Source organism: Ipomoea triloba, chromosome 13, assembly GCF_003576645.1.
Source record: "Ipomoea triloba cultivar NCNSP0323 chromosome 13, ASM357664v1".
NCBI classification, from domain to species: Eukaryota; Viridiplantae; Streptophyta; class Magnoliopsida; order Solanales; family Convolvulaceae; genus Ipomoea; species Ipomoea triloba.
This window is the reverse complement of record NC_044928.1, coordinates 25,437,488-25,454,040: the sequence shown is the minus strand read 5'-3', so window position 1 is coordinate 25,454,040 and position 16,553 is coordinate 25,437,488. Positions and strand designations below refer to the sequence as shown.

The 16,553-nt window shown below is 34.6% G+C and overlaps 3 protein-coding genes across 3 annotated transcripts; 1 reads left to right on the top strand and 2 right to left on the bottom strand.

Annotated features, from left to right (window-relative positions):
* The first annotated feature begins 2,015 nt into the window (after positions 1-2,015).
* Positions 2,016-5,540, top strand: LOC116002118 (magnesium transporter MRS2-I-like). The gene is made up of 11 exons (XM_031242150.1): positions 2,016-2,199; positions 2,650-2,679; positions 3,029-3,149; positions 3,335-3,456; positions 3,743-3,817; positions 4,126-4,350; positions 4,442-4,486; positions 4,646-4,690; positions 4,773-4,802; positions 5,026-5,145; positions 5,252-5,540. Exons 1-11 carry the CDS (start codon positions 2,041-2,043, stop codon positions 5,336-5,338), a joined length of 1,059 nt encoding a protein of 352 aa, XP_031098010.1. The 5' UTR covers positions 2,016-2,040; the 3' UTR covers positions 5,339-5,540.
* Positions 5,458-7,622, bottom strand: LOC116002119 (40S ribosomal protein S15-like). Its single transcript, XM_031242152.1, has 4 exons — positions 7,527-7,622; positions 7,298-7,443; positions 7,131-7,188; positions 5,458-5,892 (listed from the first exon to the last, which is right to left on the bottom strand). The coding sequence occupies exons 1-4, from the start codon at positions 7,527-7,529 to the stop codon at positions 5,644-5,646; spliced, it is 456 nt and encodes a 151-aa protein (XP_031098012.1). The 5' UTR covers positions 7,530-7,622; the 3' UTR covers positions 5,458-5,643.
* Positions 7,623-8,365: 743 nt separating this feature from the next.
* LOC116002117 lies at positions 8,366-15,075 on the bottom strand. Its single transcript, XM_031242149.1, has 9 exons — positions 14,914-15,075; positions 14,640-14,822; positions 13,818-14,041; positions 13,109-13,167; positions 10,570-10,797; positions 9,818-9,947; positions 9,351-9,664; positions 9,045-9,189; positions 8,366-8,767 (listed from the first exon to the last, which is right to left on the bottom strand). The coding sequence occupies exons 1-9, from the start codon at positions 14,921-14,923 to the stop codon at positions 8,510-8,512; spliced, it is 1,551 nt and encodes a 516-aa protein (XP_031098009.1). The 5' UTR covers positions 14,924-15,075; the 3' UTR covers positions 8,366-8,509.
* Between the last annotated feature and the right edge of the window lie 1,478 nt (positions 15,076-16,553).

Below are 16,553 nucleotides of genomic sequence, written 5' to 3'. Positions count from 1 at the left end.
TTTCTTTTTTTCTTTGCCATTTCATTGTTATTGCATTATTACCTTTGGATCTTTTTAACTCTATATTCACAATTTTGTTATATAAATTCAAAAATTATGTTATATTGTTGAACATATAGTTTTGATACTGTTGAATATAGAGTTATAAAATTGTGAACATAGAGCTATGAAATTGTAAATATAGAGTTATGAAATTGTGAACATAGAGTTATAAAGCTGTGAACATAGAGTTATGAAAATGTAAACATGGAGTTATGAAATTGTGAACATGGACCCGGGTCCATGACATAACAAGTGATAAAATGTCAATATTTAGTGTTTATCACTTGCAAGATATATAGTTAATTTTTTTTTTCATTTGAATACAAATTTTATCGACCAATCAACTTGTTTCAAACCCTAAATCTCTAATTAAACTGGATGAGATCTACATAATCTCAAGTGAATCACATAGATTAGCGTTAATTTCTTATTTAATTCTATTACTTACTTTAAATAAAAGTTACTTATTTGAATTATTAACAATTGATTTTGTATCTAACTTGGCCTTTCATTATTTATTCCATTTCTATATTATTAAAATCAATCACATTAATTATGCCATAGGGTATGAACAAAATGATGTGAATTTAATTTCTTCTAACTTAACTAGACCTCAGTTATTTGAACCCTCAATGTACAAAGAAATCTATTGTCTGAGGGCATTACTAAAATTTCATATATATCTTTCTGACTATAGTAAATTATTATAACATTAATGGCTAAAAATATTTGTTGCAGAGAAATTAATGAGCTGGCAAGCCTTTAACCATCAACCACTTTCTGGTCTAACCCCTAATGGCAAAAGGTCAAATTCAGGAGAAGATGCAATGAACTTTTATTTTATCTTCAATTCTTATAAGCTTCACCATCCGTTTTCTGCTTACGATTGCCACCGTTCATCTCCATCTGCCCATATTCAGAATCACGCAATCAGATTATTAATACATTACAAATTTCTTGCCACTTTTTTTGAAATTAAATGTTACTCCTTAATTAGGCATAAAGACTAGAATTAGTATAATGGTTGTAAGACAGAAAACGAATTTAATTCAACAAAACATGAAATGTTTTTGTCTTTTTCGATCTCGAGATAAGTCTTGATGTAACTTTAACGTTAAAGGGATTCTAATAAAACTATTGCTAATAAATGAAGAAAGATAATACGCTTAATTGCGTAAGCCCGTAAAAGGTGCAATGCCTCCGCCCTATTTCTCAACTTTAAACTTATATTTTGTCTTATACCAAACAACCATATGTATTAATAGATTTTTTTAGTCCCTTAATTATTTTGAATATTGAAATGTGATATCCTAATTATAATGCATATATATTTGATCTTTTAATTTGTGCCATCGAACCTGTGACCTCTCACTTAGGAGAGCCACAGCTGTGCCGCTTGACCACAAGGCTGCTTCTTTAATAATCCTCTCATAATAAATGGACAACCTAGCTAAGCTTCCAATATAATGAGAGCAGTCTATTACCTTTTTGGTTTAAGTCGATTAGCTATAGATAATCTAAGTTGATTTATTTTCTTGTGATCTTTTACTAACTAAAGTTACAAAGCAGGGTTTACTCAATACACACTTTTGAGTAATAACTACGATTTTCTCTCCTCACCCAAAATAATATGCAAATGTGTCTTTTTTATTATTTAGGGACCATATCTTATTTACAATTAAGGAGTGAAATGTATTCATTTATTTTTCTTCTTTTTTTAAATTAAATAACTATCGAATTCTATATTTCCTACACTTGTTACTCCATTAACAAGAAAGTTTCACTAATGTAATCCTCCCTCCCCACACAACAAGTGCATATATGCGTCCATATATATGAGTATATATAGAGTAGAAGTGGAATGAGGTTTTATTTTTGTTGCTCCGATAAGTAACGATGAGTGGAGGGGACGACGGATATGAGGTGGCGGTGGGCGGCGGCGGCGCGGCGGCGTTGTTGAAGAAGAAGGGTGCAGTGGGGTGGTGGAGGTGGGTCCGGATGGAGGCGTCAGGTGAGGAGAATGTTGTTGACGTGGACAAGTACGAGATTCTGCAGCGCGTCAAAATCCACGCGCACGATCTCCGCATTCTCGACCCTCTACTCTCCTACCCCTCCACCATTCTTGCCCGTCAACGCGCCATTCTTCTCAACTTAGAGGTCCCTTTTTCTTTCTTTTCTTTTTTTTTTTTATTATATATATTTCATTTTCCTTCATTTAATTTTTTTATATGTTTACTTATTACTCATATTTAGAAAGTTATTATATTTTCAACTCTAACATTGGTTTTATAATAAATTTGTTATCCTATCTCGTAACATATAATGAAAAATTATATAGTCATATTTGCATTATAATAAATTTTTTGTAGTCGTATCTTTTTACGCTATAATTATTTTTTTATAGTCATCATCTTGTTCATCATTAACTTACTAATTTTATCATGAATTTAGAAAAATTAGCGAAAGTTCTTAAGAGTTTACGTATCATTTTTATTTGGAAATTATTTTATTTTTTTCAAAATTTTATGTTGTCGGCAATTTTGAAGTTGACAGAAGAGCATTCACTCCTGTGTTTTTACTGTTCATGTGGTTGGCAATGGCATGCAGCACATCAAGGCTATTATAACGGCTCAAGAGGTATTATTATTATTATTATTATTATTGTTTTTATTTATTTATAATTGAAGCAAGTGAATGGGTTAATGCCTAACTAAAAGACTAAGTTGATAGTTGGATTACATATTTATGGTTATATATTATATGCTCAGCTCAACACGCCCTGCGAGCGGGTTTTGGCTCTACCATAGTCTATCTTTTTCATTCTTGCAAACCTTTAGCATGAAGTTGAAGTTTAAACTGATAGTTGGATTGCACATTTATGGTTATATGTTATATGTTTAACATTTATTAATTAATTTATATTTTAAAAGGAGGAATAATATTTTTTTTTACATTATTTCTTCTTGGTTAATTCTTTACTGCGCAGTTATTTCTTCGCGATCCATTAGACGAAACTGTTGCTCCTGTAGTTGAAGAACTCCGGAGACGACTAAAGCCAGTAAATTGCAATCATGGAGATCAAGCAGAGGGCAAAGGTGAAGTTGAAGGTACTGTGATATGATGAAGTATTATGAAAATGTCATTTTCTCAAAGAATTTTATACACAAATTTACGCATTGGCGTTTAATATTTGGTTATTATATATATTGCTCATTGCTCATGATATATGTTTGATAAAATGCTATGCTTATATTCAAGTCTGTGATTCATTATATTGCGTGATGAGACGCAGAGTCCCCATTTGAAGTGAAGGCCTTGGAGGTTGCTTTGGAAGCAGTTTGCAGTTACCTTGATGCCCAGACAAGTGAATTGGAGGCTGCTGTTTATCCAGCATTGGATTTACTTACATCTAAGGTGAACATTAACAATTCTCTTTTTGTGTTTCATTAAAACCATGAATGGATGAATCATTGTTGGTTTCTTCTTTGTTATCTCCTAGATGCATATACAGACACACACACATATTTCACACAAAAGCTAAGAGATATATTACATGTTTTCCCTCCGTGCTAATATGTAACTTCTGCAAATTGAAGCATGTGTTTCATCTCAATTAAGAGGCTAAGCTGATAATTGGATTTTAGATATATGTTTATATATTATATGCTCAACACTACAATGCAAACAATTGCTACTGCAGATTAGTAGCCAAAATTTGGACAGAGTTCGCAAATTAAAGAGTCAAATGACAAGGTTGACAGCTCGAGTGCAAAAGGTAATATATATATTTAGTAGCATTTTGCATGTCATATGCAGGAGATGTGTACTACTTTGCATTCAGCTGCACTGTCCGAGGGAGTGCACTGGGTATACTTTGCCTTGTAACCTTAGCTAGCAAAGCAAAGGACCACAAAAAAGTAAACTAGCTTAGGTTGTCCACTGACCGGCTCAAACCAAAAAGGCCAATAAGTCTAGGTGTTGGACTTGTAACCTTGTGGTTAATAAGTTCGCAGTCTGACCAACTTAACTGGTGTTGTCTGATCTCCTAAACTACATTAATTTTGGTATTTGGATTGGTTGTAGGTGAGGGATGAGATTGAGAAACTCCTGGATGATGACGATGATATGGCTGATCTTTATCTGTCCAGAAAATCAGGCCGCGGTGGCGCATCGTCTTCACCTGTAAGTAGTTCCTTTCTATCTTCACCAACAGATGGCTCAAAAAGATGTAGGGCTAGCAGCGCAAGTATGGCAACCTTTCATGGGGATTATGAGAATAATGTTTTAGAGCTTGAGATGTTACTGGAGGTAATGAGCACAGGGGCTTCTGAGTTTTCCACTATTATCTCTCAACTCTCAAAAACACAAAAAGAGGTAAAAGTTCTTTGTTTGCTTGCAGGCTTACTTCATGCAAATTGAAGGAACACTCAATAAACTGGTCACAGTAAGTGAATATTTTTTGTTTTTGTATATTCATTTGTTGTTAGGAACATGCAATGTCTTTTTTCTTGTTCAACATGAGGTGCCAGAAGGATTAACCAACAAAATTTGATAGTTACGTTGTTTGTTCTGAGGAATTGAACTTCAAGTATGAAATTTGCAGCTACGTGAATATACTGATAGCACAGAAGATTACATAAACATTCAGGTACTGGAGTATCAAGAAACTTTCATGTTTAAACAGTAAAACACATTGTGCTCTAAACCCACTGCTTCCTCTTCTTTTTCAGCTTGACAATCATCGAAATCAGCTCATTCAGGTACATCCCTTCATACCCAACCATGACTATGGGTACGTTTGGATGGAGTGATGGAAATATTAAAATTCAAAATTTTTTGTGACAGTAAAAAAGGAAACAAACCAAAACCACACATATTTGACTACATTGAAAGAGTAATTATGGTTATTATGCAATCAGAACCAAACATAAATTACAATTTTTTTCCCCTCTGCTAACTTCATTGTGTGTGGCTACACTACAGCTAGAGCTGTTTCTGAGTTCAGGAATGGTTGCAGTCTCTATCTACTCTCTGGTGACTGGAATATTCGGTATGAATATAAAATTTACTTGGAACGAGGGCCATGGGTATATGTTTAAATGGGTAAGCTGTGATGTTTACTTACATCTTCTAATGGCAGACTGAGTACTCATACTACTCATGCTCTGTTTTGGTTGACTGATTGGTTCAATGGCATGGTGATATATAGGTACTCATTGTTACGGGTGCTATCAGCGCATTGTTTTTTCTACTTATTATTGCATATGCCCGCTACAAAGGGCTTGTTGGCTCCTGAATCTTGCCAAATCACTCAATCAGCGATTTCATGTATATGATCCAGAGTACTAACATTGTAATAAAGCACTTCTCTAGCAATCTCATATCAAGTTTATCAGTGGATGGATCTACCAAGACTGTTTTCAAAAGATTTATAAAAACTCACAAAGATTAAAAATGTATGGTACAACAACGCATAAATACTTGTCATAAAAAGCAAATTGTTCATTAAACTAAAAGTAAGTCAACACAACATTTGTGTGATCAAAACTGTAACAGAAGGTATATGGTCCACAGAGAAGCATTTAAATTCGGGTGCATGCATCACTTGAGAGGAATGAACCTGGAGGAGTGAGTAGCACCAATACCAGGCCTACCGTGCTTAACAGGCTTGTACGAGATCGAGAACTCGGCCAAGTAGTGCCCAATCATCTCGGGCTTGACTTCAATCTGGTTAAAGGTTTTCCCGTTGTAAACACCAATGACACTTCCAATCATCTCGGGAACAATAATCATGTTCCTCAAATGAGTCTTAACAGGCTCTGGTTTCTCACCAGGTGGAGCCTCGCGTTTCTGCAATATGATAAGCAAAAAAGGTTAGGTTCCAAGGAAATGTGGTGAAGGTTCAACCTCAAACCAAGGATTACAAGCAGCAGCAATTTTTTTTGCAGGAATTAAGCTTTAATAAAGCACAAAAGTCCAGTAAAGCAACCAGTACACTGGTCTTCAAATAAGCATAAGCTAGACTGGTGAAACTCTAGATCTTTATTTTGAATGACCCAAGGCAATCTCAATTCCTAACACTTTAGGAGCAAGATAAAACAGGCAATTGGAATGTAGCACCGCACCCATATTCATATTTCACATGCCTACCACATCAATGTACTAAGTATAATTTATAACCTTCCGCTTTCGCATACCATGCCACCTCTTCTTTCGTAGGTGTATAGTTAAATCAAGCCAACCCCAAAACAAACAAATGCTTATCATAAACCCTGGTGTCCTAAGGGGGTGTTTGGATCAAGGGATATTTTGGGGTAATGTAACATTCCCAGAAATCTCACACAACCTAAGAATGTGGTGGGAATGTGATTCCCATGAAAGCTACCAAACATGAACTAAAAACAAAGTTTGGGATCTCACATTCCCTTGAAACAAACAAGGAAATCTGATAGTTTACCATATTCCTGAACCAAGCACCCCCTAAGAGTAATTCAACAAAGAAACAACACTTGTACAAAACTAATAGACTAATACAAAACAGCCTTTACAGACTATTCTTGCTCAAGCATAACAACCATCTAGAGAAATAGGAAAACCAGTCTACATTTGTTGCATATATGGAAAATGGAAAGTACTTTTCAGTTCCATTCAACTACAAATAGGGACATCTAAATGCCACCTCAAACAATAATGCTTTTTTTTGCAAAGCAAGAGATTTAATAACTAAACATCACAATGATGCCTCATATCATAAATTTCAAAGGAAAATTGTTGAGAATAATATATCAAATCATCATATACATCATTAAATGATAAAAGACAACAACACATATGTAAGTAGCATATACTCAATCAAGCAAAACAAAAGAAAAATACTACTCAGACCAATCATATGATCAAATGATATTAACAGACAAATCAGCAGTAATAATTACTCATCCCAATAAGAGTATCAGGCAGCAAACTGTATATATATCAGCACTTCAACAAACACATGAAATTTTGCATAATTACTCTGCAAAATTCCAATGAACAAGCAATGTTTGATAATTAAATAAAATTAACATTAACAACATTCTAATACATACCGCCTTGCGAAGCTTCTTAATCAACGCCATTGGCTTCCTCTTCAATCCCCTCGCAAACCTACAAGTAAATTAACAACTTCGTCACATCAGTAATAGCTAGAATTCACTATACAAAACTACACTCAGCAAGCAGTAAAAAGTTCTACATATATGTGCATCAGGAATACCTTCTGCGGGCCCGAGCAGTGAAAAGTTTCACAAGCTCGTCCGTTGACATGTCGAGGAGAGCATCGAGATCCACGCCTCTGAAGCTGAACTTCTTGAACGTCCTCTTCTTCGGCTGTCCGGCAGCCACGTCGTGCTCTGCGTCCGCCTATCCACACAGATTGGATACACATTGCTTAATCGGCGTATACACACACAGACATGAACACGTTAGTGTAGAGATATACTCACCATTGTTGTGGATGCGAAATCCGAAAGCTGCAGGGGTGCTCTGAAAGTGACACAGCTAGGGTTTTGATAAGCGGAGATAAAGAAAGAGAATTTGAGGTGCCATATTGTAGTTATATATGGTAGAAAATGTAGGTTTGGGCCTTTGGGCCTTTTGGAGTTTTAATATAATCTAGATGGATATAGGCCTGGTTCTGTTGCCTTTCTTATATGGGCCATATTTATTCATCCATGTAAAGATAAACTAAATTATATCACAATAGACAATTTAACACTAGAAAACTTAAGGTGGTACAAACACCTAGCTATTTCTTTGATGTCATTCACAATGATAATTGCCGATGAAGTGTGAGAGGTAAAGAGAATATCATGGAAAACCTAGAGAGCATTCATTTTGACCCTTTTTTCCAAAGTTTTTCTATAAATATGCAATATAGGTATATGTTTTATCAGCTCGAAAATTTTAACGATTATAATTTTACAGTGTCCCTTTATATACATGAAGACTTCACCATGTGCAGATGTAATAAAATCGACCAATAGGGCAAGACCATAACAAACTCCTTTATATAGAAGACTTTGATTTTGCTAGGACGTTGGTCATTTGCTTTAGTGAATGAGAAATTTCATTTAAAACTTGTTTTCAGCAACAATGAAGGTGGAGGTTGGAATTTGATTCAATGATTGGACTCTTTATGCGCAAAATTATACGGAGTACATTTTAATGTTAAGTTATGAAATTAGATTGGCAAAGATTTACCAATATAGGATGGCAAAGATAAAAGAGTAATAATAAGAACACAAAGATATCTAGACACCATAGAAGACATAACATTAAAACGTTTAGGAATAAAAACAAGCATATAAATAAAGTTATTTATAAAATAGATCGAAAAAACAGGTATCGCGATTATACAAATACTAGCCTAAGCAACAACATTAAAACGTTATAATGCTAGCCACAACCCAAAAGTAATAAGAATAACCTAAATTGATGGATTTACATTCTGGACTGGATTTTCGATTTGTCGAATGATATTCCTCAACTCATCTTGCACACCAGACCTTGTAGGGGACATAATTTTGTCAAACCAGATTGAACCGGGTTTAGATATTGCGTCCGGATTGGAGTACACCTCATATATGGACTCTGCTTCATCATTCAAACTTTTTACTAAATCCAACCATCTTATTTCATCTTGATCAACCAACAGCTTGTTGTCTCCATCCTTCCATGCTATCAACTGTATCCATTTCACAATTACCCATGAAGATGGGCCCGTTAGTTAGATAAAAAAAAAATTTGAGTCTTATTATCATTTGTTAACTAAGATCACAAGGCGAGATTTATCAAGCGTATACCCTCGAATAGTAGTTTCGGGTTTTCCTCATTACCCAAAAACTTTTCCAACCTCACATGACGAGTCTCGAAGAGTTTTTCTTCTAAATATTATTTGGTTAATTTATGACTGACTTGTTAAAATATATAGGAAATAATAAGGAAAAATAGCAATAGTATACCTTGGCCGGACCATCAACATCATTAGTGGAGTAGAGCTTAGCATTGTCAACAAGCTCAGAATAACTTTTAAATGCAGTTGCAAATCTCTTGTGAGATTTCAATTGTGACTTCACCCTCACTGCCCTCCCAGTAGCTATTGCTCTCCTGCACCCAAAAGTAAAAGTAAAAAAAATAATAATTAATAGACAACCCAAGCCAATTCGACTAAGTTGTTGACTTGGTAACCACAAGATTACATGTTTAATTTGACCCTCGATAAGAGCGGCCTATTGTCTTTCTTAATTTGACCGACTGGTTTCAATTACCTTATGCCTCTAACAACAGCCAAATAGGCATCACAAACAACTCCCACCAACTCAACCCTATAAGGCCTCTTGACTTTAGGTGACTCTCCTTCCTCTTCTACTTGCTCCCAATATCTCTCTATCACCGTGCCATCTTCTGCAATCTTGTAACCCTCCCCCATTCGATATCGGTGTTGGTGGACGTCTCGTGCCATGGCAATCGTCTGCTCCACGAATGGCTTCCATGAAAGGGTTCCATCCATGATCACATCGCGCCCTTCGTTCAAGGCCGTCACCAGAAGTGACGATGCAGCATCCGTCGAAGATTGATGAACCTTGACATATTATGACATGTTGACTAAATGTCAATTTAGATTTGAAACTCATCACTTTTTTTTTTTTTTGAGATAAATTTAGCTATGTGCATGTGTGTGATTAAGTTTAATTTATGTACATAAGAAAGTAATTAACACAAATATAAATATTACGAGCTCAGCAATTTGAAGCATGTCTTGATGGTGGCCTCTAGAGCTAAGGGCTCTATAAATTACGTCTGTCTCCTTGAAAGCGTCGGCCTCCACCACCACCGCATTCTTTGCCGCTCCCGACCAAAATGAACTGCCAAATTAATTAAACACCACAAATTATTAGTGTTTTTTTTTTTTTGAAAATTATTAGTTATTTCTTGAGAACATTAAAAGTATAATTTTTCACTTAAGCTACATGTATTGTTTTGGCACAAAATGAATCTCTCAAATGGGAGGTTATGGAGTATTTCTGTCAACTAGGTCACTGGACTTTTGAAATGTACAATTAAGTTCATCAACATGTTACTTTAGTGCATCGAACCTCAAAAATTAGTTATTAACTTGTAATAACAAGCCACTAAAGTTCCGGCGACATTCCAACCAACTTCGGTGATGTTCCGAGGACTAACACTGGTGGCTGGTGACTACCGAACGATCAATGGTCGCCTTCCAAGTTCCATGGAAGAAGGCGACTAGTGGTTGCCTTCTTCAAAAGAGACCAATGATTGTTTGGCAATCGCCGGTGTGAGTCCTCGGAGTGTTGCCAAAATTAGTCAAAGTATTGCTGAAACCCTAGTGCCATACTATTGTAGGTCACTAACCGATTTTTTTGACTTTGATGTACCAAAATAACTGGTTAGTGACTTAATTGTACATTTTAAAAGTTCATGAACCTAATTAATTAACCTTTCGATAAAATTTAAGGACATTACTCTTTAAGGATTTCTTTGAGAACAGTGCTCTTTCCGGCACCCATGCCGCCGCCCATGAGGAGGAGCACGGGGCTTCTCTCGCTGTGAGCCACCGGCACCATCACGTCCGTATGCTTGGAGGAGTCATCACTATTTGAAACTGGACCGATTATATTCATCTCCTCCACTAGTGTGCTGAACATCCTTGTCACTTTTAAGTCCTTTGTTATCTTCTCAAACCTCAGCTTCCTACCAATTCAATAATTAAATCAATAAAAATCAACACATATACTTTGTGAAGATCAATAATTAATAAAATATTCAATCGTGTGATAATACAACCGAATTTAAATAATCACTAATAATTAATAACCCAAAAAAAAAACCCCATATCCTTATTCTAACAAACATATGTTTTGTTTTTATTTTTGTGTTAGCAGTCTATTTGGACCACAAGATTGCGAACATTTTTAATAGTATGGACGGCCACGGTCTGTTCAGCCAACCACGCAGCCACTGTACATCAATTATTCCATCACGGCATCACATATATCATATATGCTTGACTTTTGTAGATTATATTATATATGGTTTATATCCATGTCAATAACAACATCAAATTTTGGAGTATATATAATTTATTCAAATCTTACCTCATACTTATCAAAATTCAAAAGTTTTAATAATTATAATTCAACTTTATAATCATGCATGATTAATTTAGTTTGAGTTAAAAAAAAAAATTAATTTACAATGGTGAATAGTAAAAATATTGACTTTCTAATCTATAAATAAAGATGATAACATTTTTTGAATGACAAGGAAAAACACACCATCAGAATTGAAGCATGTGTTTCATCTCAACTAAAAACATTAATTGATAGTTAGATTACACATTTATATTTATATATTATATATACGCCCCGCATGTGTGCAGACCAATTTTTTAATGGGCTCCAAGTAACACGTAAATCACGTAGATCATAGTTTCTTTTTTATTGGGTGAAGCAGATATTCAAACCCATGACCTTTAGCATGAGGATAGCTCCAATGCCAAATTAAAGTATGTACTCTATCTCAACTAAAAATCTAAGTTATTGTTGGATTACACAGATTAATATTTGTATCTTATATGCTCAACAACTAGTTGATAATGTGCACTGAATAAACCTCGTTGTAATATAATAATGTGCAAACTGCACAAGAGTGGTAAGTCACACTAAAAAGATCTTCTAATAGGATCGACCAAAAGAATGTTGCCAGGAATCAACTTGTGACGTTCAAATACGAGAGGACCATAATATTTTTGTTAATATTGAAAGTGAGATTAGTATTCTATTTACAAAAAATATAAGACAAAAATTTATGTGAGACCGTTTCACAGATCAAGTCAAGATGAAATGTAATACTTATACTAACAAATGTAATACTAAATCATGAATAAAATATTTATTACTTATATGAGAAAATGCAATACTTTTGAAGAATAATATAATACTTTTACAGTTTGATGTAAATGTATTACTTTTTTAATAAAAAGTATTCTATTTTTTCTTATAAGTAATAAATATTTTATTCATGATTTCATATTACATTTCATCATCTTGACTTGACTAGACTCAATCTGTCTCATGAATAAAAATTCTTGAGACAGTCTCACTCAAGTGTGAGTGTGACCCAAAATATAAAAATATTTTTATTTATAATAGTTCATATTTTTATTATTTAATATTATAAAATTTCTTAAATTTAATTTAAAATTTAATAGATTCTTTATCAATCATCATTACTACCACACTCATCGTCCCTATAAATAGCAAATACCAACTCCGTGACTTTACAGCAAGGAAAAAGGTGCATACTCTATATTTTAACTATTTTTGTTATTGATGTGACAAACAAAGATCAAAACTTCACTATCATCATTTCCACTTTAAAAAATAAAACATTGCAAGTTTCTAGATTAAATTATTTTATAATTTAATTTTGTACTCCGTGTAATATTGTGAATATAAAATTTAAAAATTTTTAAAATACATTAAAAGCTCTACAAAAATCTGAATTTAAAACTATAATAAATTATTAAAGAAAATAATAAGCAAAAAAAATAATTAGCTTTACCAACATACATATAAAATAATTTTTTATCACTCCACTAATTTATTTGCGATTGAATTACAAGACTCTATTTAAAAAGAAAACAATCTCATGCCTATCACTCACGATTTAATTAATACACCGATACAAACGTGATCAAACTTTATTAATTTATAATTACTCAGTATATTAAATGACTAATGCATAGTTGACAAATATCTTGAAGATCTGCATATCATTCTTATATAGTTATAATATATACTCCCACTTGGGAAGAAATAATATACTCCCACTTGTTGTTTTGGGAACAATAATAATTTTATAATTAAGAATTTATTGTCCCCCATCCCTCCCCCTCTATATGGTGTAGCATATAATAATACGTACCCACAAAATTTTTTTATCCGAAAAGCATATGTTACCAAAGGACTAATTTGTATTTAAGCAATGATGAAGGAATCACCTTGTAGCTGCCATCACTGCATCCTTGAACTTTTTCTGATCAACATCAACACTCAAAACCTTCGGGGAAAAAAACAAAACAAAACACTTTGGTTAATCCGGCCAAATCTCTACTGGATTGATTTCAATTTTACGAAAATAGTGTGAGATGTGACAAATCTCAAATATGTAATTTTTTTTTGACAAAAATGTAATACTTTTTTATGGATCAGTAGTATTACGTTTTCACTAAAACGTATTTCTTGGTCTTCGAAAAATAATAGTGAAAATATAATACTTATTGGTGCATCGAAAAACATTACATTCTTAACAAAAAAAATCACATATTTGAGATATTCATCTGACGTGAGAAACGATCTCTCACAAGATCAACCGTTCAAAAAAAAAATTTGGGTGACTAAAAAAATCTTTTATCACTACTTAGGATTGTACAATGGGTAAATCTTGTCTTATGACCCTAACCAACAAAAATTACAATAAGATAAACCAACTTATATTGACTATAGTTAATTGGCTGAATCCAAGAAGATCAATAAATACTCCAGTAATATGAGAGTCAAACTTATGAATAAATATCAACTTTTTAAAGTGCTCAAATTGGTAAATTAGATGTGACTACTGGCCCCAACTTATTTAAGTGATGTGACAAGAAAGGTATTATCTTATTCGGAAAATGACTTAAAGATAACAGAAAAGAAGAAAAAGATTACCTGGCAAATCATCTCAGGAACCTTGCTCCAATGAAATGCAAAATATGAATAGATTAATATATCCAACTCCTCCACCAATTTCTCACCCAACCTTATAGCATTTGGGTCATCTCCAAAATACTCAAAGATCCTCTCTTTACAGCCCTTGGATCTCTTCAAGTATTCTTGAGCTAACTCCCTTAATTGGTGGCACTCTTCTCCCTCTTTGAACCCCATTTGCCTCACTACATCATCAAAAACAAATAAATAATAAAACAAAAAAAATTATATTTTTAGCGCCTCAATTATTCTCTATTAGTTGTTTTAATCCTTAAGCTTTTGTCCTTCTGGTCTACCCCTAACTTGACTTTTAAGAATAATTTCACATATATTCATAAGAACACAAAAGAGTTTCCAATTAAGACTGCGTTTTGAAACTCGAAAAATAATTTCTGAAAATCATTTTATGAGTTCCTAATGTTTTGAATAGAGAGAAAAAATGTAAGTCAATGAACAATAAGGGTATTGGTCTACCACCAATCACCCCACCTATTCACTACCACCAGTACAACTACCACTACCACGACCCCCACCCCTATCACCACTAGTCCACTACCACCCCGCCACCAACCACCACCACAACTACCACCACCACCACTACCACGGTGTATCTTAAATATTTAAAATTAAAAAGGAGAAGAAAATGTTTTCTGAAAAATGACTCATTTTCTTAAAAAATATTTTTCAGGAAGTCATTTTTCTTCCTAAACCAACCTAAGATAAAATGAAAATGTAGTTTGGTTATGTTGTTGAACAAGTGTAGAGTGTTGAAACAGTACATACCAACGTAGATGGAAAACCGTTCGACCCGTCCGGCACGACCGGAATCGGATCTTTCGAGAAGCGGAGCAAGGAAATTGTGGAGGTGCTCATCCTTGGACCGCTTGGATTGGCGGTGCCGGAAGTGCAAGGCTAAGGCGGAGATTATTCCCAAGAAAGATGCTCCGATTGGGTGGTTAGATTCTTCTGTTTACAACAAAAACACAGATGAATATATACGTGTATGTGTTAAGTCAAATTAGAGATGGAAGATCAGAGTATGTGGGGTAGTTCTTACCTGGTTCCATTTGGTGGAAACTGGAAATGAGTGGGAGAATAGAATGGAGTTTAGTTTATTGTCTGTGTGTGATTGGGTTAGGGTTTGGGTTTGAATTTGTTGTATTTGTAGGGACTAGGGAGCTGAGGGGGAATGGGAGAGAAGAAGAGTTAGTTTAATTATCTGGGTTTGGTATAGTTGATTGGTTCTTTAATTTAATGGGTGGCCCACCGCCACGTCAGCTACTCTTTGTCTAGGTTGTCACTTCTCACGTTGGTTGTTCCACACTTCAATTTGGCAATACACTAAGGCCATGTTTGGTTCGCTAGAAGTGTTTTTCCATTGGAAGTGGATTCCTTCAAATCAAAGAAATTATACTTTTCCCATGTTTGGTTGATTGGAACTTATATTCCAATGGAACTAGAGTTCTGCATTTCACAGGAAAATAAAATCGGAGGTGAGAGGTGGTATTTTATTTTCCGTGTTAGTTGGGAACAAAAAGTGAGATGGTAGGACTATTTTACCCTTTGATTCTTCCTCTTCCCGTTTCTTTGCTTCTTCTTCTTCACTGCCAAACTGGAAATTAGAAAGCTAGAACTCCAGCAAAGCCTGCGATGGTGGACCTCCTCCAGATCAGCAGATCGCCGGTCGCCGCCTCATCTCCTGCCGCCTTGTCTCTACGCCTCAAACCTCTCCGCTAGTCGCCGCCTCTGCCTTCGCCGGTCGCCGCCTCGCTCTGCGCCTCCACCTCCCGCTTCCGCCGCGCTTCCTCCTCTGGTCTCTGGCTCTGATCTGCTGACTGCTTCAAATCCTCTTCAATGACTAAAGAAACCTAAACTGCTAAACCTATTGTATTATATCAATATTGGGCCTTTATTCAAAAAATAAAAAATAAAAATCAATTTTGGGCCCCCAAAATTGAAATAAGAATAATGGGGTTGCCGGTTGTGGACTTGTGGTTCATGGTTAGGTTAATAATAATAATAATAATAATAATAATAATAANTAATAATAATAATAATAATAATAATAATAATAATAATAAGAGTTCAAAATAATAATAATAACAATAGGGGCATTTAGGTCTTTATACACACTATTCCTTATCATTCTAAATTCAACCAAACAACAGAATTTATTTTCCCAGCAACTTCTTTTCCACCAACCAAACAACATAATTTATCTTCCTGGTAACTACTTTTCCACGGAATTTTACTTCCACTTCCCTTCAAATATTTTCCGCGAACCAAACATGGCCTAATGGCTTATGATAAATGAGACACAGAAGACGCTTGGCTATTTAGCTATTGCCTATTGGCATCTCCGTTAGTGATTTTTTGTTTGGTTGTTGAGGAGTAATGTTCTTTTAATGAGGTTTTTCTCCTTGCCCTGTGACCCTATCTAGTCGGCAAAGGATCATAAGGAGGTAAACCAGCTTAGGTTATCTAGAACTGACCGCCTCAAACCCAGGCGTTTGAAGATCGAACCTCTCGATTGTAGGTAGAGCACTCTTACCACCTGGGCTGTCCTTACGGACAGGAGTCAATGTTTATGTGAAGGAGAGAAGAAAGAAGAATTCAATTCTCCTTGTAAGATCATCCTCATTAGCTATTTTAACACAATTTTTTATGAGGTTTTTGACACCTTAGAAGAGAGAGAGG

Bases quoted from the DNA above. Each gene is read 5' to 3' on its own strand.
- LOC116002118 (XM_031242150.1), top strand. From the start codon at position 2,041: ATGGAGGCGTCAGGTGAGGAGAATGTTGTTGACGTGGACAAGTACGAG. The intron at 4,351-4,441 runs GTAATGAGCACA...GTTTGCTTGCAG, and splicing joins AGCTTGAGATGTTACTGGAG to GCTTACTTCATGCAAATTGA. The intron at 4,691-4,772 runs GTACTGGAGTAT...CTTCTTTTTCAG, and splicing joins AAGATTACATAAACATTCAG to CTTGACAATCATCGAAATCA.
- LOC116002119 (XM_031242152.1), bottom strand. The intron at 7,189-7,297 runs GTATTCCTGATG...ATTTACTTGTAG, and splicing joins ACTGCTCGGGCCCGCAGAAG to GTTTGCGAGGGGATTGAAGA. The intron at 5,893-7,130 runs GTATGTATTAGA...ATCATATTGCAG, and splicing joins TTAAGAAGCTTCGCAAGGCG to AAACGCGAGGCTCCACCTGG.
- LOC116002117 (XM_031242149.1), bottom strand. The intron at 13,168-13,817 runs GTAATCTTTTTC...TTTTCCCCGAAG, and splicing joins TTCCTGAGATGATTTGCCAG to GTTTTGAGTGTTGATGTTGA. The intron at 8,768-9,044 runs GTATACTATTGC...AAATGGATACAG, and splicing joins ATGTTGATGGTCCGGCCAAG to TTGATAGCATGGAAGGATGG.